The sequence below is a fragment of the Toxotes jaculatrix genome, chromosome 20 (assembly GCF_017976425.1).
Source record: "Toxotes jaculatrix isolate fToxJac2 chromosome 20, fToxJac2.pri, whole genome shotgun sequence".
Classification (NCBI taxonomy): Eukaryota; Metazoa; Chordata; class Actinopteri; family Toxotidae; genus Toxotes; species Toxotes jaculatrix.
Window position 1 is genome coordinate 3,214,565 of NC_054413.1, and position 25,947 is coordinate 3,240,511.

Sequence of the window (25,947 nt, forward strand, 5' to 3'; positions counted from 1 at the left end):
CAGATTTCGAGGATCAAAGAGACTGTCAGGCTGCCAGCAGGTACTTCTTGAGGATTTTTATGGAGACTAACAGCTATGTGCAATCTCCTCTGTTAAAGGGTAGCTGTTAGCAAAGACAGAGGCCAGCTTCTAAATCTGGAAAGCTTTACACCCATGCAACAACTCACACACTGCACATATACATCTTTAGACCAGCTGAACTAAGGAACAGTTGCTTCTGGGTTAAGTTACCTCAACAATGGCTCTGTAAATAAAACTGCTCATTCTGGAGAGCGCCGAGACTCTTCATGCTCTTCTCAATGTGTCTCTTTGCTGTAAAACTCAAAATAGAAAAGAGACAGCACTCACGACAATAGCCTCACTGGCTTCTTTCCACTCCTTTTAAAATGTATTCTCAACAGGATGAAACAGGCGTTGAGGCAGCCAGTAATAACAAAACTGCTTTTACTCCTTTTGTTTTATATCAACTGTTGGAAGTGAGGAGACCTCATAGGTCTGATTTATTCTATGGTTTTTCCATCTGTTGAGCCAACACTGATAGCATTACTTCAAAATCTGTCATCAAGCTAAACACCAAAACAAGCTTTCATTGACAAGTTGACATGTCGGAGATAGACAAGAAAAACATGTTCTCTGTGGAGTAAGAGAATACACACTGAGAATATGGCAAACTAGCAAAAGCTACTAGCCTCGACTGTAAAAACAGAACTGATGTTTCCGTCATGCAGAGCAGCTGGACCGTTACGGTGCACATTATAAGTAACAGCGCTGTTGGGATCCTGGTTATGAAGCTGAGAAAACTAACAAATGGTGGTTTGTCTGTGTTATTTTTATGTGTTTCTTTTAAACTGAAATCAGAATTTGTGATTTTCTTATAAGCAACATAACTGTTAATTATCCCTTCAGTACCTGATAAAAAAAATTTACAAGGTGAAGTGTTTATCCTTTATAGTGCTTGTTTCTGCATTTAAGGGCTGCTCTTCATATCTTGCTCTCTGTATTCTGTAATTCTTTTAATTTGCCATTTGCCAGTCTCCTTCCTTGTTTCAATCTTAATGCTTTCTCTTCCTCCCTCTTTCATGTCCACTCTTTATCTTCCTACATGTCAAATACAGGCCAATTTCAACATACTCTGTACTGTCTAAATCCTGCCGATTAGACCAATTTGCATACTTTTCTGAGTTAGACAACTAAAATTGAGTACCACCCCATGTCCAACTCCCACGGCAAGAAAAATTCAGCCACTCTCTAAACAACTCATCACACAAATGCTTGTCCAACTCCAAATGAGTACTCCTAAAAAGGCTTGGCTTTTGTTTTGGCCACACCACTTCAAGCCCTTCAGAGACAAGAGGAATTTTTAGTTAAAATAACAAGCCAATGAGCTTGACCTGGTTTTGACCTGACAAATGATGCTAACAGCTGCTGAGTGTTCTCGGTTGTTGTAGGACACTGGGGTCAAGGATTGGGGTCATTTCCTCAGTGGGGCGAACCTGGACTGCATTTTCACCCCATCCAGTAACTGATTGACTAATGAATCTTGAGACAGTTGGAGTTCAGGAGGGACTGTTCTGTGATTTGCTCAGTGGTCTTTTGAAGCAGAATATTATTTACAGTGCATCTGCACCATTTTGGCAAAGTATCCGGTGATAAGGAGGAATTGCCGTGGTGCTTTTTCACTGTACTTTTCAGGGGATAACTTGGCAGCCAAATGGCATTATGGGAACAGTGCACTATCCGAAAAGGTAGAGAGAGCTCCACCAAGGTAGATCTACCTGTGTTTTCTGCAGCCAGTGAAAAGTATGTTGTCAAGTAGCTGCAGAATAAGCTGAATTAATGGTATAGTCTGATATCACATAGAATGACTCAGCCTTTTCCAAGCTATTGCCACCAGTTTGGAAGTACACTGTTGTCTTCATGCTGCCTTCCTTTGCCGTTGTCTGTATAACAAACAGGAAACTTTAGCACTGTGTGGTCTATGAATAGAGTGAATGCATCTGCTGAATAAACATAATTTTAAACTTGAAATGAGCGCATTGCACTCAGGTCATCCAGGTCATTCTCATCTGGGTCAGCCAGGCCGATCAAGACGCTTGAAACAGTGACAACCAGCCGGCGCCATGGAAGCGGCCACACTCAAGTAAATGAATGGACTGGACTGCAAGTGGATTGGCCGAGGGCCCGCTCTTCAAACTGTCGCGAACAACTCACATCGCAGAGTCAAAGCAGATGGTCGCACTCAGCCTGCCCCCCCACCCTTCCTCTGTAGGAACAGTTTGGATAAGCTACATGAGTATCTTCTACGTGAGGAATACAAACATGCCAAACCTTTGCCTGACTGCAAAGTTTTGGCATCCATCACTGGAAAAGAAGGAAAGGGGATCTAAGGGATTTCTTTCTTGGCTTGAGGAGCTGATATAGATGAGAATGAAAAGGTCACCAGGTAATGTTTAGTTGCAGATGTTGATCCCTCAGTTGCACCTTTGTACATTTGCTATGGTTATAGTTTTTCTTCCCTTTTCTCTTTCGTCTTTTTTTCATTTTCTTCTCTCGGTCTCTCTCTTTTTCACTCAAACAGTCAGCATTTTTCAGCTCCTTTTATTCTTATTCTTGTTTTTTTTCCCTCCTCTTGCAGGAGCCATGAGAAATCATGGCCGTGTTTAAAAAGTCCCAGTTCCTTTGTCGATTAAGTGGAAAAGAAGCTTTGCACCTTTCTCTCTTTTAATAGGTGACTGATTGCTTCTCTTTCTCCTCCACATTATCACCTCTTCTCACTCTCTATCTCCTCTGTTCTCTCTTGCACCGTGTTGCTCATTCATGAAATTAATTTAAGTTGAAATAGAGGCTTTGCACCTTCTCTCCACAAGCTCTGTGCTGAAGGCTAGACATTGTGACGGCAAGCTGCCAAAAACAAGCAGTGTGTTTTTTAGCTTTCCCATCATTCCTCTGACACCTTGGTCAGAGTGCAGTTTCTACAGCTGGTTAAACACAGCTTGGGGTAAGCCGAAACAACGTGCCGTTTACACGGAGCCCCATGACATCTGACCCCTGTGAACGTCCGCCTTTACCACCAGCCTCTAGTTGCTTTAATTAACTTGAAGGCTGAGTAAGGGAGAATGTCCTCCAAAAACGTTGAAACACCATAAGGCAAGACATTTTATATTAACAGGCCCAAATGATAACAAAAAAGAAAAATGAACCTAACAAAGGCTCAGTTTTGTAGTCAAACCCTCCTTTAGTGTGGTTTGCTTTCTGTCCTCTGGACAGGTGAGTTTTGGTTCCTTTTACTGCAACTCAAGGTCCTTTTGTGTTTTCCATTTCCTCAAGAATCACTAAGCACCACTGCAGTCAGCTCAGGAAGAAGACCATGTCCTGTTGTATTGGATCTGCTTCTGCCATTTATAATATTGTGATAGGTTTTTATTTCTTAAAGAATTTCTGCACCAGCGTTGTTTGTGTGCTGCATAAAATCTTAGTCCAACGACTGAGGATATTTTGTGTATTTGAGGTTTTGTTGAATAAGCAAATTCCAAATTTGGCATGATGAATTTAAGGAAACATTAGACCTCCCACAGTTGTTTTTGGCTTGTCTAATCAGAAAAATATGTTTTTACCTCTGAATAGCACCTAAAATGGTACTAGGACATGGTGAACCTATAGTTGTATATCTGTGTTCTTTAGTATGCGTTTTCTCAGTGACGTTTAAACTTTTTTTTTCCTAAACAGCCAAAACAAGCACCTGAAAGTGGCATACAACTCCAAAGGGGCTTTAAGTGAAAAATTAAGAAAAAATAACGGCTTCACAAAGGTGATACTGTTCTCTCGCTGACGCTGCCAAGCTGGTGCCCCGTATTGAGATGGAAGATAAGAATTCTGAAGGAGCAGGGAGCTAGCAGCAGCATGTGTGCATAGAGTGTTTGTGTGTGTTTCTGGTTAGACAGACGGGAGGAATACTTGGCTCCACTGACATAACCAACCAAAGTATTCAGTCTTTGGCTCTCTGCAGCCTTAGACTAGCCAGCTTGTATGGGTACGGAGAAAAAAGACCCTTATCAGTGACCCTAGTCCTGTCCAGTATTGGCTTATATGGGCACAGTACAGTGCTTTGAGTCTGGCCCAGACACCAAAACAACTTTAAATCTGCAGGGTTGCTTTGAATTCCTATATTACTGAGCCAAAAAGATTCCTGAACATGGTTTTCACTGGTGTTCTTGCCCAATTTAAAATTTGAGTAGAAAGAAATAATTCTTTGAGTGTAACACAATATGGGAGGAGTGTGAAAAGTATAGCAGGTGGGACATGAATTAAGTTATTCATGAGTTATTTGTAACATGAAATTCTAAGCAGTCAGCCCATTTGTGTTTAGAAATAAGATATTAAAAAAAGCACATAAATCATGACACTGCAAGCTTATTCTGTCCTGACCTGAAATTACCCCTCTCCTCCTGGATGCTACAATTACACTGTTGTCATTAGGAAGTCATTATATGCTCCTCTTCCACGGTCTGCTGGAGTCGCACAGAGACCCCTAACCCCTTGTGAAACCTACAGCAGAGCTACCATTAAACCTCATGTGTAGTGTCTTTCCTGGCAGGCGTCTGTTTTTCCAAGACATATTAAGAATCTGGCAAGGATAGAAGATGTTTGTGATGTCAAATTAAAGCTATTTTGGAGACACATAATTAAGATTAATACTAAAGGCCCTATATTGAGCTTAAAAGTCGGTAGTGCTTGCATTTGCACAAAACTGCAACTGATGCTTTTACAAAGGCGAAGGAGCAGATTTACACCAAAACTCAGTATATTTCAGTAAGACCTTTCCACTCTCAACATTATCATACATTAAGTGGACACTGGTCTGTGAGACCACCGGCCGAGAACCCTGCTCCCCAAGACCAGTGTTGGATGAAACACAAGAATGCGCTTTGCTTACCGCTCAGCCCCTTTTACCCCAGACCAGACCTCACTTTACCTGTGATACATAAGGCTGCCGTTGTGTGTGCATGTGTGTAGTGCAGTGTCAGAGAGGCATAGAAGGGGGGCTTTTTAAAAGGGGCAAAAAGAAATCTACCCGGTAATATTCTCATCATTGGAGCTTCAATTTTGTATGGCTGTTGGCTGTGTCAAATAAGTAAATTAAAATTTTGCTGCAGGGTTTGGCCACTGGTAGTAGATCTTTTAAGCACACAAATAGTCAAGAAACGAACCTTAAGGGGAAAATAAAAAGCACTCTATCCAGAGAAAGCTGGAATCTCAAAATTAAGGACAACTTTCCTTGTTGTTGTTAATCATTGATGAATTGTCAAATTGAGAGCTTTATCTTCAGGAGCAGATTTCTTACCATGAAAACTACAGCAAAACACCTGAAAATCTGCTCGCACGGCACCTGTTGTAGTCACTCTGTTGCTTCTGGCATCATCTTCCTCCCAAACAGCAATGGGCCACATTTTTTCTGTAAGAGTTGTATGTTTACTGAACCCAACCACTTCCTCCAGATTGGATGTCACAGACCAATAAAACCAACAGAACCATATAATCAGCGAAAAATGGATAAAAAAATTAAAAATATAAAAAAAACTGAGGTCACCTCACTGGACACTTCTCAGCTGCACCTACAATTCTGTCCATGAAAATCACAAATAAGTCATAAGACCCACAGTCTGTGCAATAATAAAACTCATCTCTTCACATCTGGGACTCTCGGTTGGCGGTTTCAGTACTGCAGCTGGCATCAATAAGGATGAGACAGTGCGTACTACCTCATTGTGTTGCGGTGGGTACGTTTCTTGGAGCAGAAATTGGCAGATTGTGTTGTTGAACGAGCAAAAGCTCCAAAGAAGTGTGCCTGTTGGGGCCATAATTGCGATGTGGTGTTTCCACTTAGTTTAAAGGCACCGTCTGACAAGTTGTGGTGTGTGAAACTAATCTGAAAGAGTTGGTAGAAGTAAGTCCTTTTGCAGAGGGTTGATTTTGAAGAGTATTCTTCACTTTTTTATCACATAGAAAAGCTGCCACTGGACAAATGAAACTGTTAAAGTTATTTGACTTTAGACTTTAGACTAACAAAATGTCTTAAAAATTTTATTAGCAATATTCAAAGAAGCATTGTCTTAAAATGTTTTTCTTTTTGTGAAATTTGCTAAATACCTGAAGCTTTGAATATACTAATCAAATTTGTATTACTCACTCTTCAACCAAAACCACTTAACATTAACTCGCCATCCAGCTTAAATTTCCTCCCTGCTGGATCATGTATTATTTATACTGGTTTGGCTACTGTGGAATTTCCCTGAAAACATTTAAAGTTTAGGATTCGTTTCCTTTTACCCGACAAGCTAATTGCATTTTCTTTTGTTTATTTTTTTCCACCCTGGGAACTAATAGCTCAAGTCTGAATAACCAGACCCCTTGCACAATGCTGAAGTAGCCATTTTTCTCTGTGGATACAAGAGCTCTATACAGGGGTTAACTGGGGACACAGGCAGAGTTTTGGTTGAGTCATTCTTGGCAGTGAGACTTTGTAGAGCAGTGCTACTGAGCCAAGAGCATAATGTGTCATGGAAAACTGATTGGTTATGAAATCCTGCAGATAGAATTTGGATGTGTTTGGTGGTGATGTAGTTGGTAACAGCAAATTAATGCAGGCAGGATTTTCTTTTTTTTTCTGCAGTCAGTAACGAAAGCACATAGCTGCGGTTCGTGTTCTCAACAGCTGCATTAGGCGTACTTTTGTTTATATAACTAACCATTGAGAATGAATGTGGAGCACACCTACTCAGCATCAACACAAATAAAATGTGTAATAAAATCAGCGTAAATTTGGCATGCAACAGGGGAAACAGGCTTTTGAGAAACTTGTTTCTAAACACAACTCTGTCATTTCAAATGTTCCCAAATGTTATGATTTCAATGTTTGCGCAGGAAATACCCCAAAAAGTCTCTCGTGGCCTTTCTGGTTGAGACTAGTTGTCAAATGGACTGAGTTAATATCTTAAAAAGAGAAGTTAGAGATTTATACAAATAAATCTCTCTCTGTATATATGTCTTAGAAATATCCTTGGCACTGTCCCACCAGCAAGGATGGCAAAGTTTGAAACGGCTTATTCAGAATCCCGTAAACCATCTGGTTCTTCTCACCAGCAGTTTAAATTTAAATGGCTGTTAAAGCTGTTTCCATTTTATGGGTTGATCAGCTCTGTTGTGTTTTGCTGATGTCCTGTTTTAGGCCTCTTAGAACATGAACTCATATTGGCTTTATTGGGGAAAATGTCCCACTTTATGAGAATTGCTGGAGTCAACAGTTTGCAGTGTCTTGACTGAAACAAACATCATCCATTCATCCAGCCATTAGCTACACCACACCATCCTTTGAGGGTCACAGGGGAAATGAAGCCAGTCCAAGCTGACATTGGGCTAGAGGTGTGGTACATCCTGGACAGGTCACCAGTCTATCAAACAACCAACTGGCAATTTAGTTGCCAGTTAACCTAAACTGCACACCTTTGGACTGTGGGAGGAAGTTAGAGCACCCGAAGGAAATACACACGCTGGTGAACATGCAAACAAACATGCAAAGAAAGGCCCCGGTGGACCGGAAAGATCAAAACCAAGAACCTTCTTGCTGTGAGCCAACAATGCTAACCACTGTTTACTGTGCTGTCCTGAAACAACATTTTTTAAATCTTGTGTGTAAATCGAACTCTTTTGCAAAGGGTTGTAAGAGCTCATGGCAAACTTACTTGAAAGGAAGCTACTGTCTCTCGACATTAGTGAGCTTGATGATCATGCTGACATTTGAGGATTTAACAGCGAACAGGCCCCTTTTATACTTCTGCTGTACATTAAAGCGGCACTAGGTAACGTCCCACTTTGGAAACCCTGCAGCTCCAGATATTTATTTGCATTTCTGAGCACATGAAGGACTCCATTGTAACTGTGGTTCCTAAGGACTGACTAAGTGTATCTAGGGTGAATTTACAGTTTTTTTAAAGCTCTGATTTTAGGTTTGAAGTGTTCATACAACTCTATTTAAAAATAAATAGTTGCATCTAGCCATGGTTTGGTTATATGTGTAAACATTTTGAGATACCTACATTGTCAAGTTTTCAGGTATTCTTTTAGTATAAAGTAGTTCCAATGAAAACAGATTTTCAAAAAATTAGTCACAAATAAAATTCCACTCACTTTTGTTGGACTGGGATGGAGACGGACAAACAAAAGAAACACCAGAGCTGTCTCCATGGCTAGATTATTTGGGTGAACCCAACCTTTAAACAGTAGGAGATATTTTCCCATACAAATCATCCTTAGTGTATTTTGTTTCCATGTGTGGCTCATAATGTTCAGCTGCTCCAGTAAGGTGCTTGCGAAACCATGTAATGAGTTTTTCCCACTGGGATGAATAAATAGTTGCAGAATCAACCACAAACTGTCTGTTTTGGATAAAACTTGTCTGAAAATCTTCATCAGATTGAAAAGATCTGGTAGCTTGCTGACTTTGAGACATTTTTTGTATGTTAGACTGTGTTTCTGTGCACATGACCCACAGGGGCCTCTTATTCCTATCAGAGCATGACTATCACATTCCTAACATACAGGAGAGTCACATACGCAGGTGCTGCCTCATTCCTTAGATATAGGAATCTCAAATTTCTGCTTGACTGTGACAGCCACATTCCCATAATAAAGCTACCACTTTTCTCTCGTATTCTCTGGATCCTTTGGTCATTATTCCCACTGGTACATAGATAGATAGATAGATAGAGATACTTTATTAATCCCCGTGGGGAAATTCGTACATAACTATATCATTCATTGTACTTGGGGAGAATATGGGGTTTCCTTCCTTCTTCATTTACAAATAATAGGTTTGTTTGGGACTATTTCCATATATACTATGCTAATCTCTCCCATCAAACAATCACAAGTGAAAAAAGGTCCTTTGTTACTGTGCAAGATCCATTCATCTCAGAGCTAACCGCTGTGAGTCTTTGATCGCAGTGAGAGCGTCTGCATTTAGCTCTGCTTGCCTCTTCTTTATGACTGCTCTGACTTGGCACTTTAGCTTGACTCTAACAGAGCAGCCCTGTGCTAAATGGGAGGCCTGTAGCCTCACCTGGTTAGACACATGCTAAATGAGCGTGCATGTACATGCTCGCCAGTTAAATACACAGGCTGTGTGGTCTTTGCAATTTACCTAGAACTTCCTGCTTTTCACAGCAACACATGGCTGACATCACATCTCTCCTGTCGATCAAACACTGTGCGTCTTTTGAACTGAAGCTGTATGGAACAGAATATGAAAGCAAATCCCTGTTTGGGTATTTATTTATTTTAAACTTTTAAACTACATTCTGATCAGCCATTTGATTCAATAATTTTCATGATTTTTTGGCTGCAATTGTTGGCAGGCGCATTCCTTGCTTTTGCATTCAGGGACACTGATAATCTGTTTCAAAATCTGCTGGCAAGAAGTAACCTTTTAATGCAAGAAATGAACAATTTCATTCTTATGTCCGTGTTTCTGTGTTGTTTTTTGCTAGGATTTCTGGCAGAGTTCGCAGTTCAAGTCAATCTAGTTTAAGTATTTATAGGAACAGACAAGGGTTAAAATGATTACACAATGAGAGAGACTCTGGAAGAGACAACAGTGTGAATGTAATGGAACCACAGCCACCAAGGATTTGCCATGTAACAGTGAGGTTTTACATCTCTAAATGACTTGCAGCGTACATGCACATACAGATGTGAACCGAAAAAAGTCCATAAGCTTGTTCCTATCTAACTGTGTGATGATTGAGGTTTGATTAGATTCCGGTCTCTGAGACTCTCATCATACGTGGCAGCTCATTACAAATTGCCGTGAACTTACTGACAGCTGAGTTACTTTGGCCGGCACCATTTAGAGTTGTCCAAATACAATATCTATCATCAGCAAATTATTATATCTCCCATTTCTTTTTTTTCCATTTTTGATCAGGCCTCAACACTAAAAATCTTAGTCAGGCACACAAGTTTTAAAACCTTACTAAAGCCAGTGTTATTCTTTAGTGACTCAAAGACTTAATCACCTGTCAGTATCTTGTACTTCATTTATACTCCTTGAAGACATTTACTGTAAACGTTAGCTAGAGGACATTTACTGTATCTCTAGAGCCTTCCTCCTCAACTCTGCTCTCTTTCTCTTGCCCTGTTGCAGTGCAGGTGGTGCTCAGACTCAGCCAAGGCTGATTACCCTGAGAAGTCACACCCTGAGTGGAATTACTCACAGCTGACATTGCACAGGGAGGTTTTTTATTTTCACTGCTCTACTTCCATTATTGACAGCATTTGGGCTGAGCGGTAAATCGACCTTTTAAGGTATATCAGTATATTTTCAAACGAGATAGGATGACACAATACTGTTTATACTGATATAGTTTGATGTTGTGTTACATAATCTGTTGAACTCCATAAACCCATGCCAGTTGTTGCATCCCTCCTCTCTCACACTCGCTCAGTTCTCCTCCCTCTCTGAGGATTCTTAGAAATACCTGTGGTTCCCACACATAAGTTAACTCTGTCTTTAGATTGTATTTTGATCAGTCTGTTTTAATGAAAGTGCTCGTGACATTTCATGTGTGGCTTTGACTGAAAACTGAACATTTAGGCCACTTTGTAGAAAATACCAGTGTGTATATTGTATACAGAGAGATGATTTTTGGTCCATATCATGAGCCCTAGACAGTTTTATTAAGGTGAAATTATCCAGAACTAAAGCCAGATTCCTTCAGCATGATCAGCTGTTTGATTATAAATATGGTGACAGGATGATGCATGATACAGGACAAACACTGATTCTGCAAAGCTCCCGTGGGTTCCTGTTGCATGATGAGAACTTGAATGAGTGCAGAGAGTGTATCTTTTAGTTTCCATGGCGATCTGTCCAGCTGTTCAGTCTCTGACCCAGTAGAGGAACATCTGCAGTGATGTCACTTTTGGGCATAGACAAAGCTCAGTGACAGGCTGAGCTGTGGGAATGCTGGCAGACACACTTTGGCGAGGCTTTACCACTGACAACACAGAAGATAGAGAGCAAAGTCTGCGTCTAGAGGTGAGACAGCCAACAAGCCAGTCACCAATTTCTGATTCCAGGGTTCTCTGGAATCAGAAATGAGTCAGAGAGTATTGGGAAAATATTAAATCTTGTTTCAGCATACTTAGATTTCACTGCATCCCAGAGACAGTATTTAAGCAGAAGCAGCTTGAAACTACAGTCCAGCTATGTTACAGTATTCAGCCGCAGTGGAGGTTAGACAGCAGAATGGTGTGCGTTGCACCTCGTTATTTTTTAATTACCTCAGTCTGTAGGGGTTTCAATCCTATTAATGCATGGGGGAAGAAGTGTGCCTCTCTTCCTGTGGGGAGCCACACACTGGCCACACACACACACACACACGCACACACACGCACACACAGCACTTGTGGAAATCTTAATGTTGGCACTCTCCATCTCAGTCTGGCCCTCTTTTCCCCTCTCACTTTGCCTTTGTTGCTCCTTCACTTACATACACACACACACACGCCACGCGGTAAAGCCTAATTTACAGGAGCTGCCACTGCGCAGCACGTGTGTGTTAGTCTTGCCTAATGCCTTCCAGATGCCCAGCGGCCATACCCCGCTGCCCGTATGCTCTAAAAGAACAGGCGATTGTTCCAGGGGTCTTCCCACTAAGCAGAACCAGGTGTGGTGGGGACTGTGTGTGAGTGACTGTGTGCTTGACGGAGAGACAGAGTGCGAGAGGAGGAAGAGAGAGATGTTGTGCTAGGTGGGCATTCACGCAGTGCTTGCTTGTCTGTTGGAGAGAGAATAATGGTCTGGCATGCTTAAGAACTTGTAGCCCAACTAAGTTTATAAGTTGAAACACCTTTAAGGGCTTTATCATTTTGAAACTGACCCTTTCTCAAACTTTTGCACACGACCTGGATATTTCGGCCTATAGGAAAGAACTATGACGTGATTAGAAAACAGTGCCAGACCACTCAGAGAGTTCATCATTCAGAAAATAAACAGGTTTCACTTCTTTTGAGAAGGCTGCTCAAGGGGATATCTGGCTGCAGATGCTCTGAGATGAACAACATTTGTTATACATCATTGATACTGTAATTGCAGTATTGAAATGAAGAAGGCTCTTGACACCAATAGCGAGCAATGAATGACTGCCAAATTCTGTGCAACCCTTTATACCATGTTGTTTCTTTATCGTCACATGGCAGCAATTAGTTTTCTTGTACCACTTTGTTTGACTTTTCAGCTGAATTTATTTTTGTCTGGTAAAGGTGTCAGTAGGTCAATGATGCACTCTTACACGCACTGTTGCGTGAGAAATTTATTTTCTTTCCCCCTCCACTAACATGGTTCCCACCTCCATGTTTGTTTTTATGCAGACCGTGGTTCTCAGGGAGCCTTGGACCTTACAGAGTTGATCGGTGTTCCCCTTCCCCCCTCTGTCTCCTTTGTTACGGGTTTTGAGGGTTACCCTGCCTACAGCTTTGGACCGGACGCCAATGTGGGCCGCCTCACAAAGTCATTCATCCCCGACCCATTCTACTACGACTTTGCTGTCACGGTCATAGCTAAACCCACCACACGGCGTGGTGGTGTGTTGTTCGCCATTACAGATGCTTATCAAAAAGTAAGACATTGTGATTTAACTCATCTATATCTTTTCCTGTTTATTTCCTGCCCTATGTGAAATAATGGTTATTAACATCCATTTTTTTTTGTTGTTAAGATTGTACACTTTGGTATAGCTTTGTCAGAAGTGGAGGATGGTTCCCAGAGGGTTGTAGTGTACTACACTGACCCAGGAACGACAGGTGGGACCCAGGAAGCTGCTTCCTTCAAAATGGGAGACCTGACTGGAAGATGGGCGAGGTTTACCCTGACGGTACAGGGGGCAGAGGTGGGTGTGCTGTGCTTAGGTCATGTCTTTGTTTGGGTAAAGATGCTTCTCTGCATCTCTGTGCTGTATTTAAAGTTGGGAGAGGAAGAGGATTTTTCCAGAAACAATGTAGTGAAAGTTTTCACTTTCTCAGAATGGAAAAAGAAAAAAAAAATAATTTTTGTGAACTTTGGTATTTATACTACTATGGACTCTTTTGTTTATGGTTATTCTATTGAGGTAGACACTTACAATTACTAAAATAGCTGTGCACTGTAATCAATAGTAAATACATATGTAAATAATACATTTGTTAATGATTATGTTCAGCTGCGCATTTGTTGTCCAGTGAGTATTTACAGCAGCAGGGCGGTGTATGTGGGATTGACTCAAAATAAACTACAGTTCCCGTGATCATCGTAATGAAAGAACATGTCACTCAGTGAAGCAGTGTGGCTCATTGATGTGTTTTTAATAGTCTTTAATAGTCATGAATTCTGTGGCACAGGGGAATAAGCTGTGACAGCCTTTAGCTGAAGCCAGCAGTGAAATCCAATGTTGGCTTTAGTTGTTTAATGGGATTTTTTTTGACAGTAATAAGAAAGACAGAATATCACCAGACATAACCTTTGACAGTATTCTGAAGTAGTATGTTTTTGTTTGTAGAGAAATTAGACCTGTAAAAATTGTTGCTTTCAGACAGTTTTCAACATGCATGTCTGCCAGTGTCATTTTTTATGCTACCACTGGGACTTATCAAAGTCAGATGATGTCAAGTCCTCATGTTAAATAAGCTGCATATGACACTTTTATCTTTTGCAGATGTTTATTTGATATGTGCGAATGTTGTCACAAAATTACAGTAACCTGAGAGCTCAGTTAATATGATCTGTCAGTGTGTACAGAGAATAAAGATTCTTCCACCACTCAACCAGATTTTTTTCTGAAAGTTCTCTGTTTATTCATGTGGTTTTATGTCAAGGAAAAATGCTTTGAGCCTAAAACATGATATGTGTCTATCTACCCTTGTGCCCCAGGTGCGTCTCTACATGGACTGTGAGGAATATCACAGAGTTGCCTTCACCAGGAGTCCTCAGCCTCTGACCTTTGAGGCCAGCTCAGGGATCTTTGTAGGAAACGCTGGGGGTACAGGCCTGGCGAGGTTTGTGGTGAGTTGGGATGGGACTGGATTTGCTTGAGTGTTTGTGTGCGCACACAGTGTGTCTCTGTACACCGTCAGTCGACCCTGCCCACCCAGGTCTTGCAACATCAGTATTTTAAGGTTTTTCCCTCTTTTTCCTCTTCTGTGTCTCTTTCATTCCAGTCTAGTTCATTCTTCACTCCTCGAGTCAGCTGTAATTGGATCAATGAGTTGAGAGTAGATGTTGAGTTTGCTGCTAAACGTGGCATTTGGGCGGTTTCCTATTTTACATTTGAGACATCAATACAATAGTCTTTGTTGGCAGCTTTATGACCACCACAGGAGACAAGGGATGAATGACTGCATGTGTTTATGATCACGGCCTCAACTTGCGAGACCTCATAAATGACGAGCTGTATGTGATTTACATGTTTGGAGTATAGCTGATGGCCTCATCTTGAATGACTTATGCTGAGTGCAACTGTGACAGCAATTGCCAAGGCTTCAATTAAAAGGAATAGAATCAAACAATAGCAGGGGTGGAGGTTCCAGTCCCATGCATCTGTTGTTAAAAATATCCCTGTGCAGTTATAATGAGGGAGTGGGTGATAGAGAAGTGCTGAGGAGTCAGATGAGACGAGGTAGTAACGCACACGATGCTGTATTCCGCTCTCTGTGTTCTTGTAAAAGAAAATGAACCACTAAATGCTTCAGCACTTTTCTTCCCAATCATCTATGATTTGCCGTTTTGTAATTGCAATGAAAGGCTGTATTGGTCCCAGTGTGGTTGAGATGGAGGGATGATGAGAGGAAAATTGTTCAGTGTACAGGGAATATCATTCAGTTATTTGCTATCTGTATGGCTGAGCAAGTGCAGCCAGAAAATAGTTTTCAATATTAAGATATTAGATCTGAAACTTGTCTAAAACATTTGGAAATTATTCCAAACATGCCAGCAATTCTTTTTCTGAATAAACCATTCCATGGCTGGTGGCTAAGTTAGAAAAATGCTTGACCTGTGACCCTGCAGACAAAAACCAGGCGTTTTCTTTGCTGTGCTGCAACCTTTAGTCTCCTTCTTCTCCTCTCATTTGTTGTTATGTAAGTTCATATGATGGAAAAACTACAAGATGTCTTTCTTCCAGGACAGTGGAAAAAAAGTTCTTATCGCCAAGCAGCTTTTTTCCTCTCATTAACATTTTATTAGAGAAATCTGAGGAGAGTTTCAGAGAAATCCAGTGAGCCAGGCAGGGAGCACGTGTGTTTATTCAAGAATTTTTGGTCTCAGAGGGGAGTCAGTTTTTCTCTGGAACAACCTGTCAAATAGGTTTCTACTACCTACTGTGGTTTAAAACCAGCTCTGACGTGGGTATTTACAGTGAAGAGCCAAAAAACCCTGCACTGTACCACCATTTAAAATCTCTAATTTTCTACATCTTAACTAACTGGCTTCATCTTAAAGTGCGAAAGTGGCCACTTCATTTTTAAAGTAATGTTTGAATACAAATAAGTGTTTCAATATGATGTTCATCTATGTTGAAACAATATTGAAACAACTGTAGAGTTAGGACGACTGCTGATATACCCATTATTTCTTAACTTGGCCAGTTAGGAGCTACTTTCAGCCTTGGGAAACCTAATATTAGAAAATGATGGATGAAGTTGAGTTGAAAAATGTCAGGATGCTAAGGCTCCCATAAATGGTTTCCATTTATAAACATGTATTTCAAATGGTTGTCATACAAAAGACATTAAAAATGTTGTTACAGAAGCACCCAGAACTGCTTTAATTCCAGACCTGGACATTTTTTGCTTGTCATACCGCTCCCCTCTCTCTCTCCTCCCCTCGTTTTCTGTCTGCTGGTTCACTGTCAACTGTCCAATGAAGACAGAAGTGCTAAAAAAAAATAATCTTAAAAAAGAAAAATGGTGTCAAGCCTCACCAGGCATCACTCATACCTGTAGCCTAAGGGGTAAAGCAGCAGAAAACCATGCAGGGTACTTCCCCTGTCCATCAGAAAAAAACATTCTAGCCTCCACTGCTCTACAGCTGTAAACCTCCAGCAAAGCCATCATTAGCAGCTGTAGGTGACTTCACCCAGAGTCCCTCTGTAGATTTTCTTCTCATTTCTCCGCCCAATGAGCTCCATCTCTTTCACTGCTCCTTTCCCTCAGACAGAGAGGAACAGTAGTGACTGTTGGTTTCCAGCTGTTTAGTGTTTGAACTGGCAGCTCTGTCAGAAATCCTCTATCTCCACCCGGGGAGAGCAGTAACGGTCATGCAGCAGCAGTAGCTCTCTGCAGTAGCACACTCGCACACATGCAAACAAATATGCTAAAATATCTTCTGCTGCTCTGATTTATTCACTCATATTTTTGCTTTCCTTAGTTTCACACACCATGCTGGGTGCTGGAAAATGCTTGTGTGGCTGGCACCATCTCTACATGTCTGTGTTTGTGTGAGAGAGAAGAAGAAAGAAAAGACAATGTGTATGAGTCTTCTGATTCTCCCTGTGCAACTGAAAGTGTTTTTCTTGCTCATAACATTACAAAAATACACGTTCTTAGCCAAATATGCTCTTGAATAAATTTCTGTCCCTCTGCATGTGTGTTGAGATTCTCAGGAAGCAGCTTTTGCTACAGTTTAAAGCAGAATTTCAAAAAAGAAATTTGTCTTGATGTCAGCGTTTTTCCGGCTTTTCACACAGAACCGTATTAACTTTTATGTGGAGTCATCCGTGAAAGATGATGAATACTGTATATAATGAAGTGAATAACAGTCATCAAAACACTCACATGGAAGAATGGCTATCTAATCTTACATCGCTCTTCAGTGTACAAGTCATGGCACATGCTGTAATCACATTAACTGGTGACACCTTGTGGCAAACAGAGGTAACTTAGTGTGTATGGTAACACATGGATATATCACAGCTTGTTTATGTTAAATCTTTTCAATGTGTGTTGACCCCGGACACAGTGGTGATGGCAGTCAGAGTTCTCACACACACCTTTGGCCAGTAGCGGCCCAAGAAAGCTGCTCTTCGTTGCTTTGGCAACAACACTTTCCTCAACATGGTGACTGCCAGTAACTGCAGACACAGAGCAGTGCCTTGCAAGTACTTAACCTTTCTGTTAGCCATCCCTCACATGTGAAAGCTACTGAATACCAGGCTGTGGACAATACCCAAAACTTCATTGTTTATTTTGTTAAAGCCCATTTGCTGCCTCTGTTCATTAGCACGTGCTTGTTCATGTTCAGACAGTGACTTCATCTGGAACAAAGGGAACAGTTACAATGTCCCCAGAAACAGGTTCAAAGACAGACCTCACCCAGCCTGGGGTCACTTCAGTTCCAACATAAATTCAGAGGAGTCTGGCCGAGCCCCGAAGCCAGCAGTGTGACTCCAGATACCCAGGAAACATGGCTTGCCCTGTTTTACCAGACGTACCAACTGCATTCTCTCATGCCCAGAGCTGACAGGCTCTACCAAGTTTTATCATCATTATTAAACATGTTCAACAAGTGGGGCGACCATGTAGCTGTATAAATCCTCACATCTGGCACTGCAGACCTCCTGACTAGTGGAGGACAATTTCTCGGGTGGTATGACCGTTTAAGCCAGACCTCTTTTGTACAAAGCCAGCTACCTTTTCCTTTAGCGCAAACACTTTCATGTTTGCCATTTGTGAGGACATTGTTGACTTCAGTTCATTCTCCAGAGGCTTGGAGTCATTGTAAAAACTACAGAAGAACTTCTGTTGACCATCTTTGTACGTCCATGTTTCAGAGAGACTCAAGTGAGTTTTGATTCATCTGTGTCACAGACAATAGCTGTCGTGTGTGAGAGAGTGAGAGTGCACACTTTTGAGCATGCTACCATAAATGTGTCACTCACACAGCTTGGCACTGACAAATCCTCCGAGTGACTTCAAGTGTTTACATTCCTGTAATTAAAAAGTTTGAGAAACTGACCATCCTAATCGTTCACCCACGTTTCTGTGGCTTAACTGAAGGGGAATTCACATACTAAAGTTGTTTAAAAGAAGGGGAAAGGGTTGTGTGGCGCATTCTTTGTTTGAATCAGATGTGTTGTTTACTGCACAAACAGATGTCTCTGATTTTAGTTGCTGTCCCAGCTCATATCCACCCATTCTCTCTTTTGCTCTGTTCTCTCCCTTTCTCTCTTTCACACTTCTTCACCATCATTGAATTTCATAGGCTGTGCTTCATTCCATTAAAAACAGGTGTTCGTCCTCTGGCCTGAAGTCAATATCAATAAACTTGGCTGAAATTGCCTTTGCAAGTTTTTAGTGATCCAATAAGAGGACAGGCCCCACTGACTTTCAAATGTAAAGGATCATTCACAATTACATGTGTGCACACACTCATATACACACTTAATATCTGGAAAAACATACCTTTCCCCTTCAGATGACGTCCATCCGTTTTTTTCGGCACATACATACACGTACATCAGATATTTCCACACTTGCTTATGAAAAGAATAAAGGGACACTCTGAGCAGAAGGTCAGAATTCACAGCTCCACTGTTACTGTGTTTTATTGCTGGGCGACCTCTAGCAGACGTAGCATCCGCTCATTAATCTTGGCCAATTAAAGCACTGACGTCTGCATAGTCACATTAATTACCGGTAAACTGTTACTGTTAACGTGTCACAGTCTTAACACTTAAACAGATCCCTCGCTGATGCACTGACATGATGTGTAGAAGCTGTTACTGGCCTCCACAGTGATCCAACAGGGGTGGGAAAGGGAAAATGATGCAGAGTAATTGAAAATAATGATATTTGTGGTTGCATATAAGAATGCATACTGCTTGATTTTTGATTTCTAAAACACGAAACCTGGAACACAGTTGCTGTAAGATCTAATATTTGATATCTCAAAATAATTTCAAATGCATGAGGCACTTGTTTCACTGCTAGATGGTTGTGGTAGTGTGTGAATATTTGTGTTAGTGTGTCTGCGTCTACAGACAGAGGCAGTATGCTGGTGTGTGGGAAATGTACGCTAAGCTTCAATAAAATTTAATGACACAGAATGAGCTAAATTACCACGCAACACAACACAGACCCTTCTCTTCTTCCACTTTCTCTCTCCAGGGTTCCATCCAGCAGCTGGTGCTGAAGTCAGATCCCACGGCCCCAGATGACCAGTGTGAGGAGGATGATCCTTATGTGAGTGTGCACGAAAACACACACACACCTAAACCCACCCAAACACAAGAGTCTGAAAGACGTTTAGCTGTTATTGAATCAGTTGGAACACAGTCTCTGCAGCCCAAACCTGGAATTATTGCTCCCTCTACTGATGGAAAAGTGCACTACGATAAACTACATGATGTGGATTTGTGTTTGGTCATCTTTGTTCCAGTTAAAGGTTGTCCAGTAATTGAATGTTGAGGTATGCTGAAGTTGTTCCACATATATTTTGATCTCCTATTTTATCTCATATTGTTTAGAGCATTAATCACATCATATCAGTGCTTGAATATAGTGTAATTAAAACAAAGTCATGACAGAAACTGTGGGAACCAAAGGCTGGGTTTACAAATATTTTTAAGCATTTTGGGCTGTTTCTTCATCCAGTTTCACTCATCCCACAGCTTGAACTCAGATGCCATTTGTCCTTTGTCCATTTAATCATTTCTGTCTTTCTCCTTGTTTATCCTGCTCTCATTTCCCTCTCCAGGCCTCTGGATACGGGAGTGGAGACGATGATTATGAGGATGTTAAAGAAAGAGACGAAGTGAAGAAGATTGTGGAGGAGAGAGAGTTTACCATGGTGTGTACACACACACACACACACACACACACACACACTCTCTCAAACACAGCACAGTATCCGCCTGTTCTTCCCATTTAGCTGATCTGGACTTGGACCAAAGAAAACAACTCTTATCCTTTTAGGCCTGGTTGAGACTGGAACATGGTGATATGTGCAGCTCCCTGCCAGCTCTGTGCTCTCTGAAATAAAGGAAAAAATACAACAGTGTGGAGAGGCAGGGGCGAAAAGACCACTAGATTATTTTACTTAAGGATTAATGTGGTTGCTTAGCTAACTTTAACCACAAGAAAATGGTTGATATGGCATTATGTTGCTTTCCAAATTTAAAACTACCTTTTCTTTATCAAAATGCATTTTTCATAGATTAAAAAAAGGCGTGAGGTCAAAAAAAAAAAATAAACTAATACAATACTGCATCATGCTCTGTCTAGGAGCAGCCAAGTCACAAAAAGGCCCATCTTCCCAAAAGTCCTAAGCGGTGGCAGGAGGCAGATTCCGGGCTGATTTGTCTGTTTACATCATGTTTTAAAAGCTAAGATTATGGCTTGGCATTCACCAGCATCACAAATAAAACAGATTTAACAAGGGAGTGAACCAGCTAAGAACAACCAAATTATAGAAGCCAAATTGCTGTGCCTTACCTTCCTAACTTAATCAGGAGAAAACAATATAAACAAACACACTCCAAAATAAGATAACACCATCAGTGTGGAGCAGAGAGCTCACAGACTATGATACATTTGAAGCAGGAACATGACCAGCATGATCTCAGCCTCGTTGGTCACAGGAAATTTCAGTGCCTTGTTTAAGGACAGGTTTTTGTCAGGTGGCAGAATGATTAAGCCATTTTTTTCCCCACATATTTTTTTTACAGCCGCTCCCAGAGCTCGACCCCACTTACAGCACCCCGGTCCCTGCTCCACCCACTGAGCTGTCAACAGTCAGCGATGATGAGGATGAAGACATCGAGGAGACTTCTGGACAGGAGGAGGAGATGACCACAGTTGGAGGTATTACCTTATTCATTTAAGGTGGTCTATCTTTGCAGGCAGCAAAAAACTGTTTTCATTGAGTCTTTACTTGCAGGTATTAAAAAAAAACAAACAAACAAAACAAAAAAGAACAAAAAAAACCCAAAAACAAAACACACACATGCATGCATGCATGTAAAGCATTTATTACAGCTGTGTGTGCTGATACAGTAAGGATGTAGTTGTGCCGCCCCTTTAAAAGTGTCGGGGGATTATTTACGTTGCTGTACTGTTTGTCCCTGCGGGCTTTCTGTAGTTCAAACTTTCAGCGTTCGTCAAAGTTGTTGTCTTATACAGTCTATCGTCTCCACTCACGGTCGTTTTTCTTCCTGATGTACTTCGAAATGATATACTCTGTGAGTAATATTGTTATTGTGCAAATTATCTGTATGACTTAGCTGTTACGGTGTCCCGCTTTGATTTATCGTTTGTGTATTAATAGTGCGACCGATGCTAATGCGCTAGCCCGTCAAAGGGCTTTTCTATATTATGTTAGCATAGAGCTAACCGCTACTTGCACGTATGTTGTGTTGCGTAAACAATGATTTCAGTTTATGTTTATGAGTTTGTATTTATGACTGTACAAGAAACAGACAAAACGAAGCCTGACATACCTTTTCTTTATTATGTTTTGTATTCCAGTTTTACAGATCTTCTTAATTAAATCATCAAACTTACCTGAAGAATAGTAGTAATCCAAGGCTGCACCTCCTGTCTTGTATTTCTCAAATCAGCCAGCAGATGGTGCTGAGCAAGACCATGTAGCTACAACTTTTATTTTCCCCAACTCTGCCCTCTTTTTCTGCCCTAAATTAAGGTGAAGTCAGATCAAACTTAATATAAACATTGGCAGTTGGACGATTTCTAATCTTTGTTGTTTAAAATTGAAATGGTTAAAGTCTAATGTGCACACTGTGTCTTTGTGTCATAGCACGATCAACTCAGACAGCTACTCAAGCCTCCATACTGGACACTGTAAGTAGTGATTTTCATAGTAAAATGAATCTAGTTTTCTCAGACACTAACTTAACTTTTTCTTCCAAAGGTTCTCTTTTTACCTTAGTTAAAGTTAGTGTGATTAAAGCTCCAAATGCTTACAGCTTGATGGATTCATATATTCCAGTAAATAAATGCAAAAAATGAACTGGTCAGTGAATCTACCTAATGATCAGTCCCTCCAGGTGTCTGTTGGGCAGAAAGGGGAGCGTGGGGAGCCAGGTCCAGCCGGTCCCCCAGGACCCCCTGGCCCTCCGGGACGAGCCTCTGGAGAGGGAGAGGGAGAGGGAGGGGAGCCGGGACCACGCGGCCCACAAGGGCCACAGGGACCTTCAGGCCCACCTGGAGCACCTGGGAAAGATGGACAGCCTGTGAGTTTTATATGCTTTTTCTTGCTTTGTTTGTAATATTCAGAATATTCTATTTTTAAATGTAGCTTTCTATTTTATGAAAATAAAACTTTAGATGAACTATTTAGAACACTGCCTGTTATTTATATTAGTTCTACAGGTCAGAAGATAAAATAATGAATGGTTTTGCACTTCTGTCTTTTCTCTAGGGGAGCAAAGGTGAAAGTGGTGTGCCAGTAAGTGAAGTCTTTCCAGCCTTGTAGATTTATAGGTCCATTCTTTGGGGAGTCGTTTTTTTAGTGTCTCTGGGGGAAAACTGATACAGGAGTGTACCCATTTTCAACATACAGGTACTGATTTCAAGAGCTACACTTGATATATTAGCCGATACTAAATGCTGGTCCTACCCGTTCCCTTTTCTGAATTGTGCCACTAGATTGGGTTTTCAGTCTTGGTCAAATTCCTGGTATTACCATCTTTATCATTCCTGATTTCACTACATAAATATGGATGAAGTGTCAGTTTGCTACACTTGAACTGTGTTACCTAACCGTATATACCTGATCTGGCATTGCCTCTGTTATATTGAGCACAGCAGTGTTTGTCTTTTTCCCCAGGGAGCTACTGGGATTCCAGGATTCCCAGGACTTCAGGGCGAGCCCGGTCTTAAGGGAGAAAAGGTAGACAGCATCCCACATTTAATACCATAATACCTGGACTCAAATAGGATCAGAATTTAAATACTTTTATATTTACAGACACATCCCTACATGGGAATGTAAGGAAATGAGCCAATGAATAAACCAGTAATTATATTAACTGCTGAAAATAGAAATGAATACATGAATATTCCATGGTGTCTTCCTCAGGGTGATGCTGGTGTTGGATTACCAGGTCCTCCAGGGCCTCCTGGACCTCCTGGCCGAGCAAGCAAGTCTTCTGTGTTCCAGGTAGATTGTTAACTACTAGAAATTCATATGTCTTTAATTTGTACTAAAGGAAATCAATCCCAAAGAACTGAATCCTTTTAGGTTTATTCATCAACAAACTGTGTTCAGTTGTGTTTTTGTTTTTACTGAGGTTACAGTTATAAGGTGTTTCATCTTTGAAGTGTAAAATAAGGAATCTCTGAACAAAATGAAGTTTTTAGGCATGAAGGCCTTCAACTGACTTAACGCATCGTGTTCGTAGATAAGTTCATTAACCGTGGCTTGTTTGTTGACTAATTGACTGGTCATATGACATGTATTCATCAGGAGGGGTCAGGATTTGAAGACTTTGACAGTGATGCAGAAATTATTAGGGTGAGTGACTTACATTCTTTACTCTTCTGTTGTGACATCATGTTCATGTTGAACTCTCCGGCTCGATGTTTGAACCCTGCACTGTTTGTTCTTCTCTTTCTCATTGTACAGATACTAATGTGTGTGATGTATCAACTGCACCTTTTTTCATAAAGATGTATTTGTTGAATTCTGATATTAGAGAGCACTTACTCAACAACATCAGCTCAAAAGGTACATGGAAGCTACCTCATAAAAGTTTTCCCCTTTATATGAGTAAGACACATTGTTTTATTTCATCAGGGGCCTCCAGGGCCTCCTGGCCCCCCAGGACGGCCAGGGCCCCCAGGAACCCCATCAACAGACATCTTTCCCGGACCACCTGGGGCCCCTGGGAAAGACGGCAAGGACGGAGAGAAGGGTGAACCTGGGATCCCTGTAAGTAAAACATTGTTTCCTCCCTTCGTTTCCTCTCATCTTTTATTTACAGTTCATCAGTGAGAGCAAAGACAAAAGCAGACAAAAGCATTAAAATATTACAGAGGGAAGTTAAAAATGGGACAGGAAAGTTCTAGAGGACCAATTATTTTCTGAAACAAGATAGCAGTGATAGTTTTGTACAGAAAGTCGCTCTGAAAACTTTTCTTTTGAAAGCAGCTTTTGAAGTTTCATCTTAAACATCAGACGTGACTAACTGATGCTAGGCCTTTCCAGTGTTGAGAGCACTTGCACTGCTGATGTAGCTTCTGTTTTCAGGTGATTGAGGAGTGGTTTAGTGGCTCTGGTTCTGGGTCTGGTTCAGGGTTCGGTCAGGTATTAACATCTGGGCCCTTCAAATCTAAGGGGCTGAAAAGACAGTATTTCCCCCAACTTTTCCTGAAAATCCCATGTTCATTCACTGCTTTACTGCCATTGCTTGCTGTACTGTATTCATCAATGTGCAAACATATTGTGTGTATCTATGTATAAGTGTAGGTTTGAAGAACATAAATGTATGTATCTCTGTGTATTCCTTTGTGAATAATGCTGCCTTTCAGTACAGCTCAGTGAGGCACAAGGCTACACGTATATGTGGCCATGTACCAACCATCTCAATAGGCAGAGTCCTTTTCCCATTATGTACAGAAAGCAAATGGCATTTTGGCCTGCAGAACATGGTCTCAGCTATAGCATCCGTTGGGGAAAATGTGTCTTTTGTGCTTAGAATGTTAGAGGCTTTTACTAACTGTGTGAATGGACTACTCACAGGTTTGCACCAGTGTTTAGGTGCATAAAAGGTTATTCCGCTCAGTTTCTGTGAGCTCATTAGCTTTGTTTAAGATGTCCTCATTTTAACCAGTTTACCCTTGATAGCCTGCATGTCCCATCACTTTTGTTGAAAAGTATGAATGGTAGCGACAGTTACACAACCCATGCAAATTAAGTAATAAATGTCCATGTTGTGTCCTTCCGAAATTCTGAAATACAGGGAGTTGATGGAAAAGATGGCGATCCAGGGCCTGTTGGGGAGAAGGGAGACAAGGTGAGGCTAAGAATCGTTGCAGTTTATTCTAACAATGGACAAAAAAATAAGAGGTACAAAACTGGTCTTAAGAAGCCCACTTGTTAACTCTGAAGTTCTCTTGTTACACTGCTCTTACAGAATATTGAATACATACATTGATTTTCCCAGTACAATTTAAAAATCTGAGTTATTTCCTCTTATGTGAATGTACATCACCCCAACCTCCATTTGGTTTCTGCTTGTGTGATTTCTACCACGCTGTCTTCTGTGTGAGCCCACTCTGATTTCCCTTGAGCAGGACTCTTAGTGGTCTCTTAGCAAAAACAATTACACACACGCTAAATAACCACCTAACACAAAGAGCCAAGCTCTTAATGAGGTGACCCTGAGGAATAAAGCTAAAGGCTTGAGTGTAAACAAGTCTGTGTTTCAATAGCTGCTCTGCCTTTTTGTGCAAACCAGAAACTACAGTTGTTCTCTTGTCATTGCTGTACTTAATGTTATTTAATTATATTTCATTTGTTAACAGGGAGAACCTGGTGTTAGTGGGCAGCCAGGACCAAAGGTAAGATCTGATTAGTTCACTGCAATGACTCACCATAACTAATATTAGCAGTCATGATTTATACTTGGCTTTTACGTTAGCACTGTACCCATTGTGCATGTTTTATACGTTCCAGAATATATACAGTTTTGAAGATGATTTACATTTAACATACGTCCACATTTTTTTTTAATTTGTCATGTCTCCCAGGGAGACCAGGGCCCTCCAGGGTTCCCAGGGCTTCCAGGGTCAGAGGGTTCACAAGGGCAGCCAGGTCCCAGGGGTCCACCTGGCCCTCCTGGGCCCCCAGGACCCTTTGGAAGAGGCTTCGCCTTGGACTTTGAGGTACAGCTTGTTTCGCTG

At 41.2% G+C, this 25,947-nt stretch overlaps 1 protein-coding gene across 4 annotated transcripts in view; it reads left to right on the plus strand.

The window, feature by feature from the left end:
* The window catches only part of LOC121200642 (collagen alpha-1(XVIII) chain-like), a 48,476-nt gene that overhangs the window by 13,066 nt on the left and 9,463 nt on the right, over positions 1–25,947 (plus strand). For 2 of the 4 annotated variants that reach the window (XM_041066054.1, XM_041066056.1), the window contains exons 3-18: positions 12,427–12,674; positions 12,774–12,944; positions 13,961–14,092; positions 19,192–19,266; positions 19,781–19,873; positions 20,751–20,886; positions 21,839–21,882; positions 22,080–22,274; positions 22,463–22,489; positions 22,871–22,933; positions 23,123–23,203; positions 23,510–23,557; positions 23,840–23,974; positions 25,005–25,058; positions 25,570–25,605; positions 25,795–25,929. In XM_041066054.1, the coding sequence (XP_040921988.1) occupies positions 12,427–12,674; positions 12,774–12,944; positions 13,961–14,092; positions 19,192–19,266; positions 19,781–19,873; positions 20,751–20,886; positions 21,839–21,882; positions 22,080–22,274; positions 22,463–22,489; positions 22,871–22,933; positions 23,123–23,203; positions 23,510–23,557; positions 23,840–23,974; positions 25,005–25,058; positions 25,570–25,605; positions 25,795–25,929 (1,673 nt within the window). The remainder of the gene's footprint in view (positions 1–12,426; positions 12,675–12,773; positions 12,945–13,960; positions 14,093–19,191; positions 19,267–19,780; positions 19,874–20,750; positions 20,887–21,838; positions 21,883–22,079; positions 22,275–22,462; positions 22,490–22,870; positions 22,934–23,122; positions 23,204–23,509; positions 23,558–23,839; positions 23,975–25,004; positions 25,059–25,569; positions 25,606–25,794; positions 25,930–25,947) is intronic. The other 2 variants (XM_041066055.1, XM_041066058.1) reach the window with 1 other exon arrangement.